General features: G+C 39.8%; 3 protein-coding genes across 4 annotated transcripts; 1 reads left to right on the top strand and 2 right to left on the bottom strand.

Annotated features, from left to right (window-relative positions):
* Positions 1-879: 879 nt before the first annotated feature.
* On the bottom strand, positions 880-7187 carry LOC146615187 (uncharacterized). Its single transcript, XM_085376527.1, has 13 exons — positions 7175-7187; positions 5685-5707; positions 5545-5584; positions 4759-4888; positions 4057-4201; positions 3856-3976; positions 3694-3772; positions 3395-3506; positions 2786-2891; positions 2581-2662; positions 2292-2355; positions 1042-1150; positions 880-941 (listed from the first exon to the last, which is right to left on the bottom strand). The coding sequence occupies exons 1-13, from the start codon at positions 7185-7187 to the stop codon at positions 880-882; spliced, it is 1086 nt and encodes a 361-aa protein (XP_085232653.1).
* A 1381-nt stretch (positions 7188-8568) lies between these two features.
* Positions 8569-13217, bottom strand: LOC146615188 (uncharacterized). Of its 2 annotated transcripts, none has more exons than XM_085376452.1 (9): positions 13202-13217; positions 10656-10961; positions 9869-10013; positions 9655-9787; positions 9446-9566; positions 9261-9339; positions 9041-9143; positions 8809-8929; positions 8569-8630 (listed from the first exon to the last, which is right to left on the bottom strand). In XM_085376452.1, exons 1-9 carry the CDS (start codon positions 13215-13217, stop codon positions 8569-8571), a joined length of 1086 nt encoding a protein of 361 aa, XP_085232578.1. The 2 variants fall into 2 exon arrangements, with proteins under 2 accessions (XP_085232578.1, XP_085232579.1); XM_085376453.1 differs by having other exon boundaries at positions 9869-10006; positions 10652-10961.
* A 660-nt stretch (positions 13218-13877) lies between these two features.
* Positions 13878-17618, top strand: LOC146615189 (uncharacterized). Its single transcript, XM_085376624.1, has 4 exons — positions 13878-13950; positions 16413-16506; positions 16705-16792; positions 16893-17618. Exons 1-4 carry the CDS (start codon positions 13878-13880, stop codon positions 17616-17618), a joined length of 981 nt encoding a protein of 326 aa, XP_085232750.1.
* Positions 17619-17695: the final 77 nt, after the last annotated feature.

The following is a 17695-nucleotide window of genomic DNA, read 5'->3' on the forward strand; positions in this document are numbered from 1 at the left end:
CTATTTTTTCCATGCAAGATTAAAAATGTCTTCAAGTAGACGTTTGTTATACTTAGATCAACATGTGGGATGCATCCTAGCAGAAGCTCAAAGGAGAAACTGAAAGCTTATTCTTCCACAATATTATTTGTATACAGCTGCTGTCCTGCATGTGTAATACGGCTTTGTTTTATGTGTCACAGTGCTGGTCTCTTAGGTTGAAGATCTGTACATATACACATCTGTACACCATATATGGTGGTTATTTCTTTGATGACTTTAAAACACGAATTTAGATTTTGGAATGTAAATGTAAGGAACCTCAATTAAGGAAAGTAAACACAAGCAAAGTGCACTGATTAAAAGGCACTTTTAATAAATTCTTAAAACATGCATGCTAAGGACAAAGGATAAAAAGGGAAAACTTTTAAAAATTCCAGTCATTACAACAACTTGTGAATATTTGAAGATTTACTAAAGCATGTTGCATTTTATGAAACCATAGTTAAGTTAACAAAAGGCTTAAAGTAAACTGAAATTTTTTTTTCCTCCCACTGATTTCTTTGTAAACGATTCCACTTATTTAAATATGGAATAATCTGCTAAAACCAGCCCTAAACCCAGAAATGTGGAAAACTGATAAAGGAAATACATCTTACTGCTTAACACTAAACGTAGTGTCATCTTAAATGTGGAAAAATAAAATTTATAACGCTTGCATTAAAAACAACATGTCTTCAGAGGGGACAAAGTAAATGTCTATCAGTTGTGTTAAGTTAAAGGCAGGAGGAAGGCAGGAGGCAGTTTCTGACAGGAGAGCCAACCTGAGGTGGGCAGTGACACAACTGGTAGGATCATCATTAAGTTGACCCCCGACCTACAAATCTGTTGTCCGCTCAGTCACTGATTAAGTCTTCTCACCGTTCTGGTTGTGCCCGTGCTCAGGTTTCTCTGAGTCATGGCTATAAAAGACAAAAAGTGCATTTATTCACAACTTCAATTATACAAATCTTTGAATATGGCTTTTAACTTTAAAGGTTTCTGATTATGTTTGCTGCTTACCTGAGAAGCTTAACTCATAGCTGAAGTTCCTGGTGGAAAATGTCATAGTTCCTGATGGGTTTAGTTTGTACTGGAACTCAATCTCCTGACTGGATGTGCTGCATATTCCCTGAATAACACAGAGCAACAACACATCAGAGAAAACACAGTCAGGCAATGTTGTTAAATTCTGGTTAGGTCACCCAATACTTTGCTCAAATTACCATAATTCCATGTTAAAGTATGTAAACTGTGCGAGGGATTGTTTGTGTTTCAGTTTGGAATTAACCCCAAAACCTACAACATCAACAGAAATATTATAGATGAATAACCATAATTATATTATATTATATTATACATATATACAGTCAGACAACTTGGGAGGGGGAGGCAGCAGAGATGGAGTGCTGACCTCAGCTGAAGATATTGTGGGGTAGTGGAAGGAGTAGTTTGAAATTTTCCTGAATCCCACTGTTGGCCTTTTGTAAAGTAACAAGACTATGGGGACCAGGATGAGAACTCACTATGGTTCATGCCACTGGGGCTCTGCTCACTGAGGCACATGAAGCTTCTAAGGGACGAGGCCCCAGGTTTCTCAAAAAGCTCGGGATGTTATGGAGCTCTCTTGGTTGACACACTTCCCAATTCCTTACTGGCAGACTGGAGTGGTAGTTTCCCTCTACCCGAAAAAGACACCAAGGAATTTTAAGGTATGTGGGAATTTGCCCAGCAACTCTAGATGTGTTTTGTGGATCTAAAAAGGGCATTTTTGACAGTGCTTTAGGAGTATAGAGTATTGTGGTACAACCACAATGAGAGCTTGGTTCATATTGCCCACACTAACACAATCTCATTCCCAGAGGAAGCTTGACCGTGCCAGAGCTGTCCTTAGTCATTGATTCTGTTTTTCATGAACAGAATTTCTGGGCACAGCCAATAGTTCAGTGGTCACAGGTTCTTATCTCTTTATTTATTTGCAGATGACATGGTTTCATTGGGTTGATAAAACCATGACTTCCAGCTCGTACCGAGATGGTTTGTAGCAGAGTGTGAAGTAGCCGGAATGATAATTAGCATCTCCAACTTCAAGGCCATGACTTTCAGGCAGAGGAGGAGGCGAGGAGTGGTAGGTCTGAGCATCTGTCCCCATGACCCAGACCTGGCAGAAGATTGATGGACGGCTGGACAGATTGATGGAATGCACTAAATGTACTCTATAGGATTTTCTAGAGCACCGTCTACACATGAATAAAAAGAAAGTTGTGGCTTACTTTGGAATAATCTTTCCATGATCCATCCATATCTAGGAACTGCCATTGTGCCTGAGGGCCTGAACTAAAAAAACAAAAAAACAAAAGATTTGAAATTCATTCATTCACAGCATATACATCTTTATGTGCATATCTGGTGTGTTTGAGGCAAAACAATCTTAACATTAGTCAATCTTTTAGTGTTAACATCAGTAAATGTCCTCAAAATATAATATTTAACCTAATTCATGTTATTAATTAGCACAAAATAAGAGATGTGGTCACTGTGTGGCCAAATGTTTCTCCTTACCTGATGTTCTGCTGAACACCATATATAGGAGTCCTTCTAACTGATCTTCTTGTCCCTAAATTGTTGTTGACTTGGTACATACCTATGATAAATTAATGAAGATAATGTCTCAGTGGCCATATGATTTGCTTAAAAAAAAAAACGAAAAAAAAAAGCATGAATTGTTCGGCTTAACAGAAGAGCAGTTCTGAAGTGTGTACAATACCTGAAAAGTCCAGTGTGTATGAATATCTGTTAATCTTGAAGTTCAGTGTGCCCTGTTTGTTCAGCTGGTACTGTCTCTCAATAGCAGCGCTGTCAAATGAACATATCTGCACACAGCACATATAGAAAGCAGTTATTGGTGCTACAAGCTACTGGGGTGTACTTAGTTTTTCAAGAGGACTCCATAGAATCCTGTGGAAACTTTTCCTTTCCTTTAATGAGAGGTCAGAGGTCAGATGTGACATGATACTTGAAATCTTACAGCCCTTTCTATATGTTGACAGTACACTTGTAAGAATCATAGGTTCAGAGTTACAAGGCTTTCTGTCAATTTTTGACCAATAAATCATTAATCTGACCTTGAAGAGCTCTTTCGATGTAATCCAAATTTTTATGGATTGCTAACATGACCCCACTCTACACTCCTACAAAGTTTTATCAGAATTCATTAAAACTTCTCAAGCTGTTTACAGACATCCGTACACGTGCCATGCAAGCATAACCTCCTTTGCCGAGGTAAGGGCAGTTCTTGATGTATCTTTGATGCTACTATGCAGCTTAGTGCAAGTCTTTAAAATTTTTCCATGCAGTTTTTGGATGACCTACTTACATGTGCTTGGTATTCTGTCCATTGCTCTCTGACTCCCATGAATTCCCACCTGTAGCCCACAGAACCGGTCTGCGAGGAGGAAGCTGCAGGCAAGTCTGAGGTCAAGCCAACTCTGCAGAGACAAGAAGTGATTATCATTCATGTTCTTTTCCCGTGACATCCGTTAGCCTTCTTCAGAGAAACTTTTTATTTATTCTCTGGGGAGTTTTGATACTTTTCTTACTGACATCTCTGTAGACTAAGTTTGCTCAGTGTACAAAGACTGTCTAAACTACAGGAATAAAAGAAAAAAGTCTTACGCTCCAGTGTTGGAGGATAATTTTGGACGCCTGCGCAGCTTCCTTTGTAAGCCTGTGATGAGGTTTCTCTGCGTCATGGCTACAAAGTGAAATGAAAACACATTTCCATAGCTGTATAAAAGAGCAAGCTCACAATAATATACCACTATAAACACCACATACTGGAGAAATCGATCAAGTAGGGTGTACGGCCCACTGTAAATCTGAAGGTTCCCTGAGGGTTCGTGGTGAACTGCTGTTCAACTTGTCTACTGCTGACTGATGATGACATGGTGTTGGAACCCTGAAGAGGAAGATGACAAGGAATACTCAAAGAAAACCTTCAAGTGAATTTAAGGAGTTAATTCCTGCAATTTTCCTCACCTGTGTTCCATATTCACACCACAGCTGGTCATCTCTGAAGTACCAGCCTATGTCTTCCGCCTGCCCCCGAGGAAGGAAGCTTAGTCTCTGCACCTTTATACCTGGATTATTAGCCTGTAACGTATCAAAATCTATGAACACCACCCTGTGGAAACATAAAAGATTAAAATGAAAAGTATACTTCTCTGAATGTGCTCCTTTTAAAAAAAGATTATTGATGCAATAATTTATTTTCCATTGTCCTGACACAAAATCTGTATCTGTATCAATACTTATTGTTGATAAAATAATATTTTTTCTATAGACAGGACCTCTGTGGTCAAACGTTTATATTTAACATGATGGCCTTGCATGGCGTGAGGAGGGGTTCAAAAGTGGCTTGCATATGTGCAGGCTAAAGCTAAAGAATGCATAGAAGAACTGATGTCTTCCAGTGATGTTAGGTGATGTTGTGTTTGATCAGCTGATCCATTTCATTTTATGGCTCAACTTGACTGAACCCTTTTTCTTGTAAGCGTACAGGATTTACAGGACTGTTCTACCTACAGTAAAAAGTTAATTTATAATAGCCCAAAAACTGAGTTTCGGTTTACCTTTGTAAAATTTCAAATGGCATCTGACACATTTCCATTTCCCTTCCCTGACCAACTCTCACTTCGTTAAAGTTGCTGATACTATCAGATATAATCACAACATACTGACCCATGGCTTGTATTGATACTGATTCCCTTGGCTCCTGGTTGGCAGTAGTGGGTCTCAATCACATGGTCATTTTCAATTTTCAGCCACTGATGGCCAACTGACAGCTGCCACTCATAATACTTCCCATTGACTGTTGAAATAAAGATATGTTAGACAGAATGCAGTGATCTCATAAACCAATATCTTACAATACATCAAGTGTTTAAAAAGAGAATATGTACTGTTTTAAGAGCAATATTAGCTTATTTTGAATTTGAAGACACCAACACATTTCAAACATTTCAAATGAGGGCAACAAAAGGAAAATTAAGTAGTACTAAAAAGAAAAAAAAAACTGCTGGAGGAACATTTTGCAATTAATTAGTTTAAATGGCAACATGTCAGTGACATGAATCTAGAGAAATCAAGTCTGAAATCAGTGTGGGATGCTAAGATGATTCTTAGGCTGAGGCAAAGTGGAGAACTGTTATGTGATCGAACTAGTCAAAATTTAAAATTCTTTCTAGAAAACATCAGCCTAAAAAACAAATGGACGGTCTGGGTTGTTATCAGCACTCAGCTCGTTGTTTACAGACTGCTGTTAAAGGAAGAGGAGATGCCACCCAGCGGGGAGCATGGCCTTATCCCAACTTTTGAGATGTATTAGTGCCATTAAATTCAAAACTAGACATTTTTTGTTCTTAAAATGCTACATGTTCTCATTTTACTGTCTTCTGTGTTCTAAACTATGGCCTTATAATGATAGAGGCAGTATAGCAGGAAGTTAAACTGTCACGTCAAACAGACCTGGGGTGTTCTGGGGAATCTGCTCCTCCTCATTATTGTCCTGGAAGAAATTAATAGAAATGATGCCATGAACACAAGCTCGCCTGTTTTTTTTTCCAGACCCTGTCAAACCCCTCCACATAGCACACACACACACTTACCCTCATCTCATAATAAAAATCCACTGTGACAGAATGAAAGCAGAAAAAACACAATCAGTCAGTCTTAAAAAGCCACTTCCAGATTAAAACTTGAAAAAATAGTTTCGTTAAATCGCTGTATTTACTTGCGATCGAGGACCGAAGCCGGCGGATAGTTTCACTGAAACGATGGCTTACACTTTCGTTTCTGGGCTTCAGCTAATGCAATTTAGCGCGTACCGGTACATAGGTGGAGCTAAAGTACCGATAATCACGCTCCCCTAAGGCTGTCTCTGGAGAGTGTACACTACAGCTGATTCCAGTGCTTTGGTTTCTTTTCACAGCGACAAAAATTAAAGCACAGTGAAGCCATCAGATGACTGTAGAGTTGCTCTTTCATGGTATTAAAGGAACAGTTCACCGCAAAATTACCCTTTTGTACTTCCCTGTGGCCTACAATGTTATGAGGAAGAGTAGACAACGCTGATATTTGGTGTGAACAAAACTACCTGCAACTTAATGTGGCAAAGTTTAAGGAACAGGAACTTTAAAATATTCCTATTGCTTTACAAAGTTAAGACATGAGAAAGTTACATGTTACCAAAAAGGCTCTGCACTGGTTGTTGAAATTCAGAAGGACTGAGTTCTTTGACTCTTTCATATTGTGATGCTGTTTAATTAACATGACTGTTATGAAACAGCGCCTCTCCATCCAGTTGCTATTTACCTTGCTAATCAATTAACTGTGCATGAGACTTCGTTGTTTCCCTTCCTTACTCTGTCAGCCCACTGCTGCCCATCTCTTCTCTCACTAACACCTACCTGTAAACAACACCCCACCCTCTGAGTTTTGCCCCCTCCCTTATTTTGTCAATGGCTTAGAGTTGTCTTACCTTCACAGACAAAATCTGTAAGTGTGTCTTAATTATGTGTGAGTGCCGTCATATGTAACATTCCCCATTTATATGTCACACCCCCCCGCTGTCAGTTCCCAAAGGCTGATTCTGTTCATCTGGACGTTGCGTTTTCAGTGGGTGAAACGTTTCGTCATGCATCGGAGCGACTTCTTCAGTCTCAGCTGACTGCAGGTTTCCCCAACCTTATAAATTGGTACATTTGCACAATGACTGAAACTAGCACCATTGAAGGGACAATGGGCTGTGAGGTCAGTTCCTATTCTGTACACTTATATAGGTGTTCTGTTAAAAGTTATTCATAAATTATGACGAAAGTTACTCATTTACCACTCGTCTCTTGATCATATCGATAATTAATCTCTTGTTTTGTTTTTGTACAGTTGGCCATAATGCTTTAATTTAGACACTGCTGGTGTAACTTTGCTTGACATACTATCCCGAGTGTGTTTGTGGTAGCATTAGTTACATCCATTACATCCATGCATATGTTTTTAAAGCAAATACTACTAACCATCAGGTCATTTGAATTTTCTTCTATTCACAGGTAAATTTCTAATAAATTATGTTTGGTTACGTTGCTTTGGTTATACTTACCATTTTTGTCCATTTGTTGAGGTTCTGTATGTGTGGGAGGGGCCACCCCAGTACTTCCTACTTATATAGCGTCATGATGTCATTGATTGCATCACAGGGTGCAACCAAATGCAGGGGTTTTCATTGTGTATAGCATTGTTTATTTTCCTTAAAGTAACATTTTGAGTTGTATTGTATGCAGTGTTTTACTTTTCAAACCATTTAGCTGTGTAAATGAGTTTGTCAGTTAGATGCATAATCTTATTCCTGTTTTTTGTTTAGATCATATTGTTTGGTCTAACCTATTTTTCAGTGGTAGAGAGTAATGAGATTCAGGTGTATGTAAAGTCCTGTATAAAGCAAGTGAGGTTTTGCCTACCGAGGTGTTTTTAAAAATGGTATAATGGAGATGTCAGAAATAAAGTACAATTAAAAGAAATTGATGCTGATGCTGTCTACTTATCACCTTCCTCGCCACTTGGTCTACACTACCCCAAAGAAATATTTATATTCATTTACATTTCTGACTAATTTAGTGTTGACTCAACATGAATCCAAATTTTATTATAATTAGAAAATAAGACATTTCTAGTTCCCATCAAACTCTTAAGCCACGATCGCCCTCTGTAAATGTAAATGTAAGCAAGCTGTTGAAAAAATATTTGTTTAGAACTGGTCATTGAGGTTCTGGTGTCCTACTTGCATATACAAAAGGGGAAAGTCTTGGTGTGTTGTGACTTTCAAACATTTTTTATTACATTTAGAGAATACCAAAGATGCAGTAGTCTGTTCTCCCAAATCAGTGAAACCCGTTTCTGGTGCATTTGTGCAAAGCCAAATAAACCACAAAAAGCAAAAACTGTGGCACAATGCAAAGAGGCACGGAGACTTTTCAAGGCAGTTTGTGTGTTAAAAGCATAAAAAGATCTCAAAGGTAATGTGCAAAAAGACCTCGAACTAATATTGCACAGTTACATCTCATTTTTCTACATTAAAAAAAAGGCAAATGTATCATATCCCATGCATTCAAAGTGTTTGTTATACACTTCCTTTTGTTTAATTATTGGCTATAAGAACAAATTTTCCCCTCCATCCCCATATGGAAGTGTGGAAAAAAATGCTTACTGTGACCTGAGTTGATAAGATGAATAATTTAAACAACCATGATGCTAAAAGGCAAGTTGGTAGAATGCATTATTGGAGTGGAAGATTGTCAGGCAGCATTTAAAAGTGTCCTTGTAAACTTCACCCATGACAAGGCCTGCAATGAGGTAAATTCTGAAATTCAACAATAAAAAGGATGTGTTAACCATCCAAAAATAAATCTCATATAAATCTCAAGTTAGAGGAACGTGGCAGCATCGTGGTTACGTTGCTGCACAGTCTTCTGGAGGTCAGGAAATCATCTTGATGGCTCACACCAGCACACGTCTCACCCTGCGTGTGTGATTGGTCCTGACGTTGGTCTGGATCATTGCTGTGGAAAATCATAAACAAATCAACAAAAGTCTAATGTTAAATAAATGTTACATCACTTTTTCATATTGGAACAGGTAGATATGGATAGTCAGTTGTTTATTAAAATGCCTCTAAGAGCCAACAATTAATTATTATTTCGAGTTTTTTACTACAGGATTAAAATATAAAAACTCAACCTCCAAAGTCAAGATTGTAGGATTGTCCTGCCACTGTGAAGGGCATGGTGCCTTTGTTGTTTTGTTGGTACTTGCTCTCAATGTCATCACTGGTTACTGAGCAGTCAGTGGAAGTCCTTTTCTGTTAAGACAAAATCCACAGACAAACTGTGATGATTTATGTCAATGCAATAACTCAGAAATTGTACTTTGAATAATCCTAAAAATAACATCCACTGCACAGATGACATACCCTGTGTTTGAACTCGTGCCATTTTCCACTGTCGCCTTCAAATTCCCACTGTGGCTTAGTGCCCAAGCTAAGATTCTGGAAACCTGAGGATGCTAGAGCAACTCTGCGACAACAAAATCAAAAATATTTCATAAAACAGAAAACTATGTTAAATTCTCTCATCTTATCTTCTTGACAATTTTTAACTGAACAAAAATCCTTGAGGAAAATTAACACTCACCCCCTGACTGCTTGTGGTTGCCGGTACGTAGGTCGACGGGTGACTTTCCTCTTTCTGTTTTTACTCACCTGTTGCATTTCTAAGCAAACAAACAGAAATAAGGAATAGGCTAATGACTGTTAAGAAAAAGCTGGAATTTAGCTGGAAGGGTGTTACAAATTTACAGATTAGTGAATTCACTTCACCTTTAAATTTGAGCTCCAAAGTTTCACCATTGACGTTAAAAGTAAAGGAGCTCGTTGGATTTCTCTGAAACTTTTCCTCTATGTCGGAGCTCTTCACAGGAGTGGAGACGCCCTTTGAATCCTGTCCGCGAGGGAGAGAAGAATCATTACCAAACAGACAAAGGAGAACAATTTCCATTAACTTAAGCAAAGATCTAGTTGCTATCTACCTTGGCTCCATACTTGATCCAACGACGACCCAACATGCAGTACCAAATCCACGCAGTGTTACCGTCATCCAGGCGTCTCACTCTCAATTTCTTCCCAAGAACTTTCATCCTTTTAAAGTCTATGCTCACCGCCCTGTAGAGAGAGGAAAGTTGAAGCATGTAGTGACTACAGTGTGCCTGGAAATAAAAAGTTCTTCATAAACTCATTGCTTACCCGTATGATGTGTTGTATATTTTGATGCTTTTGGTGTGGGGCAGCGAATACTGGGCCTCAAGGATGTGATCATTTTCAACATCTTTCCAGCCTCTTCCGTTATTGAGCTGCCACTGGTAGCGTCGGCCATCAGTAAGCCTCTGGTCTGGTTAGAAAAACAAAACAAAAAGACATTATATATTACATTGTAATTGGTGACTTATTACTGGACATTAAAGCTGCTCTAATATGGCTCGAACATGTAAATATATGTATAAGGTAAAATGTGGCTCTTGCAGCTATTTGTTAGGAACTAGCTGATATTGTTGGAGACCAAAGTGTTAACTGTCAGCTAGATGGCCTCACACTGGACTGTAAAATACTTTGATAAACAGAGGAGTTCATGGTCGATTCAGGGGCTGCAAGGCGCCCAAGGTCTCGTGGCGGTAAAACAAGAACAAATTATCAGCCCTCCACCACAGGAGAAGAAGTTCTCCTGAAAAACGCCCATACTATTCAGTTTTTTTCTAATTCTGCTTTCGTGAAATTTAACATTTAACATGCTTACTGAGAACTGTAGAGGCCTGCAAGCCTGAAATGTAGCTGTTTGGTTTCTTTGAGCATTGCACAGTTTGACATTGTGGGAAATTTAGTGGAACATCCTGTCCTGGGAAGACTAAAAACTGTCTTGAATGTTTTTCACTTGTGAATAATCTTTCTCACTTAAATTAAAAAAAAAAAGAAAAAAAGAAAAAACGTCTTGTGGCGATAAAACAAACAACTGAAAACCCCAAAAGCAAATACTCACCATGACTAGATGATGACCGATCCGGAGTCCTGCCGCTTGCACTGGAGGGCACACCTTGACTTACAGTGTGGTTTAGTCTACATTTGGAGCCGTAACGACAGTTTCCTTTAAGAGCGTACTTGCAAACGTGTAGGTAAGCACACCTTTCTCCGTCCCTACAGTTTCCTTTGTTGTAAAACTTGCAGGGTAAAACATCTTCCTCATTGTCTTCCTCATCGTCTTCCTCATTGTCTTCCTCATCTGATGGTTCAGCGCTGTCTGACTCATTGCTGACATCAGAACCATAAGTGCTTTCATCGTCAGCCTCTGGACAAAACAACAACAAAAAATGCATGATATGCTTTCATATTTTGTTCCTCCGATATACAGCTAAATTCTTTATTTACTAGAGATACATCCCTGAATATATAAAGCAATATGAACAAATACAGGTACATATTTTTGGGCAACTTTGCTACAAGAATGGAAAAGCATAACAAAACATACAGTTCACTGTGGAACTCGACCTGCATTGAGGCCTGAATTCAACTACAGAGGGTAACTCTGAGCCAGACTCTGAAGGCACAGAAACAACATCTGATCTCACTAATGCTCAGGGCTTTGTGGTAGACCTTTCTTGTCAGAGCTGAGGATGTTAAAGTACATATGATACTAAGCAAAAGTCTTGAGTTACCCCTAATTTGTTTAGCTTTTGCTAGTAGAGTGGGGAAATTGTTCCAGAAACTTATTGAAATGTGTGAAAATATGCATGGAAATTGTCAATGTTTGATTTTACCACCTTTATACTTTAACACAGCCTTAACTCTGGTAGGAAGCCTTTTTTTTTCCATTTCTTTAAATAGTCTTCAGGAAAAGCTCTCCAGGCTTTTTGAAGGGCATTCACATCTCTTCTTTGGATGTTGGTCTGCCTTTTGTTCCATTTTCTGTCAAGATGATCCCACACTGCTTCAAAAGTGTTGAGGTCCGGGCTCTGGGGATGCTGGTCTATTGTGTGTTTTTCTAGCTTTTACTACACTGAGTGTGTTTGGGCTTTTTGTTATGCTGAGAAACAAACCCAGTGCCAATCAGCTGGTACTGCATGGTGGATTTAAATCTGACTGCACTTTTCTTATGTTCATAATTCAAATTGATGAAACAATTTTTACAAGATCCCTAACACTACTGGCTGACATGCAGCTCCGAAGTATGACAGAGCCTCCGGCATATTTTACAGATTCACAGTTGTATCTCTCTCTTGATCTTTGCACATATTGATGATGATTAGAAACATAGATTTCAAACTTGGATTCATCACTCTCTAAGACCTGTTGCCACTGATTTTCAGTCCCTGTTGTTATGTAATTTGGCATACCTCAGGCTTTTCTCACTGTTTCCGTTCTTTAAAAATGGCTTCTTCTTCCGCTGAAACCATTTGTGATGAGGCTTCAGCAAACAGCAGATGGATCAACGAATATTTTACCCTTAATATCTTAAGCACATGACATTCATAACTTGAGTTAGGCGCCTTTTGTTTGCTGGAATGACTTAACATCGTTAAGCCAATGTTAAGTGGCTTAACAAACAAAAACAATGGTCAGGTACAAGCCCTGGACTGTAAATGAGTGATAAAGCAGCCAATGTCCAAAGGAAAACCATCAGAAAGTCTAGAGTAGCATTGTTCAATACCGCTTTAAAAGCCTGGCTCCTTGGAAGCAAACTATTGAGAAGTGAGGGGTGGCTCAATAATTTTGTACACTACGGTATTTTTTATTTTGAAATAACGTATGACAATATAGTTTCGATATGTTGGTAATAAAGGCAGGCTGAAAACTTGTAAAGCTGCATTCCCTCACTTGTTGTTGAGCTGCTTTGTCCCTTTCACTTTAGAACTATGTTTAGCTATTATTTTTTCACCTGCTCCACCTTTCTATCTAATGTATGTTAATTATTTTATATATATGTATAAAATAACTTTTACAATTCTTCTGGTGCTATTAGAAAAATCTGAAAACAAAGTTTCTGTGCCGGTTTGTATTGCAAATAAATAACTTGTTTATCTGCTGCCCCCTGCTGGCTAGTTAAACATGCTATTAAGAGTTTCACACATGTTAATAATATACGTTTATAAAAACGTATAAATAAAAGAAAAATGCATACTAACTTTAATTAAATTATGTAAATGAGGAATTAAAACATAACTATTAAAGTCCAGCTTTCAGGTTTTATGTAGGCATTCTATGCAATCGAGCTTCACAGTAAATGAAACAGAAAGTAAACGTCTAATTCTATACAATGACAATCAGTGTCTCAGAATAAGAGTTCAAATCTAGACTATTGGTCTTGTTAAAATATTAAATATGCTGCACATTTGCACATTTTAGGCATGTTTGACCTCACAGAAAATCTTTATGGAAACTCTGATAGAATGAGAGCTGTTAAAAATAATTCGCATGTGATTTAAAGGGAAATATAAACAAACAGTAAACAAAATACCACCAGACTTTATAAAATATATGAACAGTAAAATATAGAAATGTTACAAGGAACATAGCGCGAAAGATACTCACGGCAGGAGGAGGCCATTCTGCTTTCTGCAAAACACTTTCGTTTTCCTTTGGAAGAGCCTCTCCCACATCTGATTGCCAAGAGGCTGGCACTATATATACTAGGCTAGAATAATAATGTGATCTTAATAAGGCCTACCCAATGCAACAAAGTTGCCAAAAAAATAGAGTAAACGTGTTAAGCAGCTTTTGAGAATTAGGTTTAATGGGCAGTAGTAAACATGTGTTGGTATTTTCTACACTTTGGGAAGCAGATAACTGATGAGAAACAAACAATAAACAAACACCGTTACAAGGATAAAGATAGGTGCGGAATTAAAATAATATGCAATTCTCCCGTACAATGGAACAGCATCTTTGCTTGTGCAAAATGTTTATCTCTGTATTAAAATCTGCAACATAACATCATAGATTTTTTTTTCCTATGGTGTATTATGAGATACATTTTGTTAACGCTAAACTAAACTAAAATGAAATAAAATGAAATAAAATGAAATAAAAGTGAGCTGACTCTGTCCCTGGAGTCTCCCTGTCTACAGGTGGCGGTAGTACGCTCTTTTCAAACACGAGAGGAAGAATGTAGGGTCCCTCGCAAGGAACCAACAACGGGGGCAAGGAGTCTTTTCCTACAAAGAACGCTCGATAAACGGGCTGACACCAAGTACGAGAAATAGGAAAAATGGAGTACGCAGACCACGAGTACACCAGCAGCACTTGCGATATGCATACGCCCGTGGATTTCACATATAAAAGTAAGGACAAACGACAGAAAGTGATTAAATAAGCTAACTATAGCTTGGAGCTAGCTTGCGCACGTAGGAAGTGAGAAGTACAAGTTATGCTGCCTTCATCGGACACTGAAAAGGGTGTGAATTCCAGAACTCCGACTAATACAAGAACCAAAATAAAGATGATCTTTAAATACGACTTCGGCACTTTATATTTCTGTTTCTCTTCACCATTGAGTCGAAAGGCTGAAATATTATTGATATGATTTTTGCGTCCTTTCGATTATTTTTCCTCTTTCTGTTAAGTGAATTACATGTCTGTTGACAAGGTTTTTCTTGTAGAAAATCAATAACGCAATCCTGGTAGCAGCCATGTTTTCTTTTTCCAGCGAACGTTTAAAATGACGTAAGTCCAAGTAAAGGCTTACCTTTTCCGATGTACCATGAATGCAGCATTTGTAAAAAAAATAAAAAATAAATAAATAAAAAGTCTGTTTAATAATATTATTAAATATTATTAAATAATAGGTGTATTTAATTAATAAATAGTGATATAGTATTATACATTTTTCACACACTCTCATATATATATGAGAGAGGTGTGGAGGGGCATGAAGACCATCACTGGATTCAGGCCAACCAACAGCAAGGGAGCTGAGGGAGGTGAGAATAGAGCCGACGAGTTGAATCTGTTTTTCAATAGATTCGACACCACAGTGTCTGCTCCCACCCCCACAACCTCACCTGCAGTCAGCCTGGAATCCAGAGTCACACCACTGTGCCAGCCTCTCTCTTCACATGTTGCCTCCTGTGAGATTCCTGACACCCCTCCCCCACCCATCACCTTCACTCAATACCAGGTTGAGATGCAAATGAGGAGACTTCACTCAGGCAAGTCTGCTGGACCAGACGGAGTGAGTCCCCTTGTCCTCAAGACCTGTGCCCCCCAGCTGTGTGGAGTCTTTCATAAACTGTTTATGCTGAGTCTGAGTCTGCAGAGGGTCCCGGTGATGTGGAAGACATCATGCCTCGTCCCTGTACCAAAGACGCCTCGTCCCAGTGGCCCCCAGGATTACAGGCCCGTGGCACTGACCTCCCACATCATGAAGACCCTGGAAAGGCTCATCCTGGACCAGCTGCGACCCATAGTAAGACCACATCTTGATCCCCTTCAGTTCGCTTATCAGCCTCGTCTCGGAACAGAGGACGCCATCATCTACCTGCTCAATCGTGTCTACACCCATCTGGACCAGCCGGCGAGCACTGTGAGGGTCATGTTTTTTGACTTTTCCAGTGCTTTCAACACCATCAGGCCGACCCTCCTGGGTGATAAGTTAGCAGCGATGCAGGTGGATGCTTCTCTGGTGTCCTGGATTGTTGATTACCTGACAGGAAGACCACAATATGTACGTCTCCCACAGTGTGTGTCTGACAAGGTGATTAGCAACACAGGGGCACCACAGGGGACTGTCCTCTCCCCCTTCCTCTTCACCCTCTACACCACAGACTTCAGCCACTGCACAGAGACCTGCCATCTTCAGAAGTTTTCTGATGACTCTGCGGTGGTTGGATGCATCAGCAGGGATGATGAGACAGAGTACCGGGCTGTGGTCGACTCCTTTGTCACGTGGTGTGAGCAGAATCATCTGCAGCTCAACGTGGCAAAGACCAAGGAACTGATCGTGGACTTCAGGAAGACCAGGAAACACTTGACCCCTGTTTCAATCCAGGGGGTCAGTGTTGACATTGTGGAGGACTATAAATACCTTGGAGTACACATTGACAATAAACTGGACTGGGCTAAAAACACCACAGCACTTTACAGGAAGGGCCAGAGTCGTCTCTATTTTTTGAGGCGACTGAGGTCCCTCAACATCTGCCAGAAAATGCTGAGGATTTTCTATGAGTCTGTTGTGGCCAGTGCGATCCTCTATGCTGTTGCATGCTGGGGGAGCAGGCTGAGGGTCGCAGATGCCAACAGACTTAATAAACTGATCCGTAAGGCCAGCAATGTTGTGGGGATGGAGCTGGACTCCCTCAAGGTGGTGTCGGAGAGGCGGATGCTGTCCAAGATAAAGACAATGTTGGATAACACCTCCCACCCACTCCATGACATGTTGGTCAGTCACAGGAGCTCGTTCAGTGAGAGACTGAGATTACCGAAAAGCACCACTGAACGACACAGGAAATCATTCCTGCCTGTGGCCATCTCCCTGTACAACGCATCCACTTAACACACTGTTTGCTGCTACAGCTACACATGTTTCTTTTCCAACTATTTATTTATAAGTGACTTATGTATGTATATATATGTATATATTGTACTATTCTTAGTTAGCGTATTGTCTGTCTTGTCTTAATGTTGGTTTAAAATGGAGCACTGTAACAAAAAATAATTTCCCCCAGGGATCAATAAAGTATTCTGATTCTGATTCTGATTCTGATTCATTTGTAACTTATATAATTTTTCTCTCTGTTGTTTTCAGTGAGCAAAAAAGAAATCGAAGACTTTGTAAAGCTGAGGGTTTCAAATACCTACCTCTTCTCTGGAAAGAGAAATACTTCTATGTGGGCATGGAGGTATGCCAATAATTTCAAGTTCCCAGACACTGAAAAATGCCAACTATATAGATTTCGGAACCAGAAATACTTAAAAAAAAATTGTACCTTTGTCTTTGCCCCATCTTACTATTACTACCAGTGATAATGGTTCATCGTTGCTTTTGATGTTAGTATAAAATTGTTTTAATCACAAGACGTGGCATATTATATTTTTAGGACCATTTTGAAACATATGGGCTTACACCGTAAGATGACCCATCATCAAGCGTCTAAAAAATGGGAAAACCTGAAGAAGAGATACAAGGTATCCTGCATCTTGTTTGTTTGTTTTCTTTTCACTTGGACAAATAAAGCTTTTTGACAAAGCTTTCTCTTTACTTCCTGCCCTCTTTCTGTCTCCTCAGGAGCTAAAGCATCCCCCAGAAGGGGTGGAAGTGTTTCCTGATGTATGGCCTTATTTCTCCTTGATGGACAATGCAATGGCGGGTCGGCTGGAGGGCAGCGCCCCCATTCTCAAGGCCTTCCCCCACAACAAAGACAATGGGGAGTTCTTGATCAAACCCAAAAAGAAGAAGTTAGCCGCAATGGTGAAGTCTTCTATTGTGGCTGCTCCAACTGAGATTGAATTTCCACTTAATGGGATTGAGGATGGGGAGGTGGTGGCGGAACAGGAGGGACCTCAGGATATAGACTGCATCTTACAAGAGGTGGAGGACGAGAGGAGGACGACGTGCAGTGAGCAACAGGTGGCAGAAAGGGAGAAAGAAGTGATGGAACGGGAGCGTCTGGTGCTGCAGAGGGAGAGAGCAGTGCTGGACAGGGAGATCGCAGTTTTGGATCGAGACCGAGCCGTGCTGGAGAGGGAGAGGGCGGCGCTGGACAGAGAAAAGGCAGTAATGGAGAGGGAGAGGGCGATGGTGGAGAGGGACAGGGATGCCTTGCGCAGGGACCGGCTGGCTCTGGAGCGAGAGAAAGCTAGACTGATGAGCCTTTCCGAAGAAAAAGGAGGGTCTGAGGAAGAGGTTACAGAAGAAAGCAGCAGCAACAGCAGCAATGTGAAAGAATCAGGCGATATGGACAGGAAACAGAGGCTAATTCATTTGTTTGAGAAGCTTATTGAGAATTTTTGAGAAAATCTCAGCTCTAAAATCCTTGCATACACTGGCTTTATCTGCAAAAATTCCCCCCTTTTTTGGCACATTTCTGA

Source organism: Diplotaxodon limnothrissa, linkage group LG17, assembly GCF_057381915.1.
Source record: "Diplotaxodon limnothrissa isolate DT_005_m linkage group LG17, D_limnothrissa_male_GT1.1, whole genome shotgun sequence".
NCBI lineage: Eukaryota > Metazoa > Chordata > Actinopteri > Cichliformes > Cichlidae > Diplotaxodon > Diplotaxodon limnothrissa.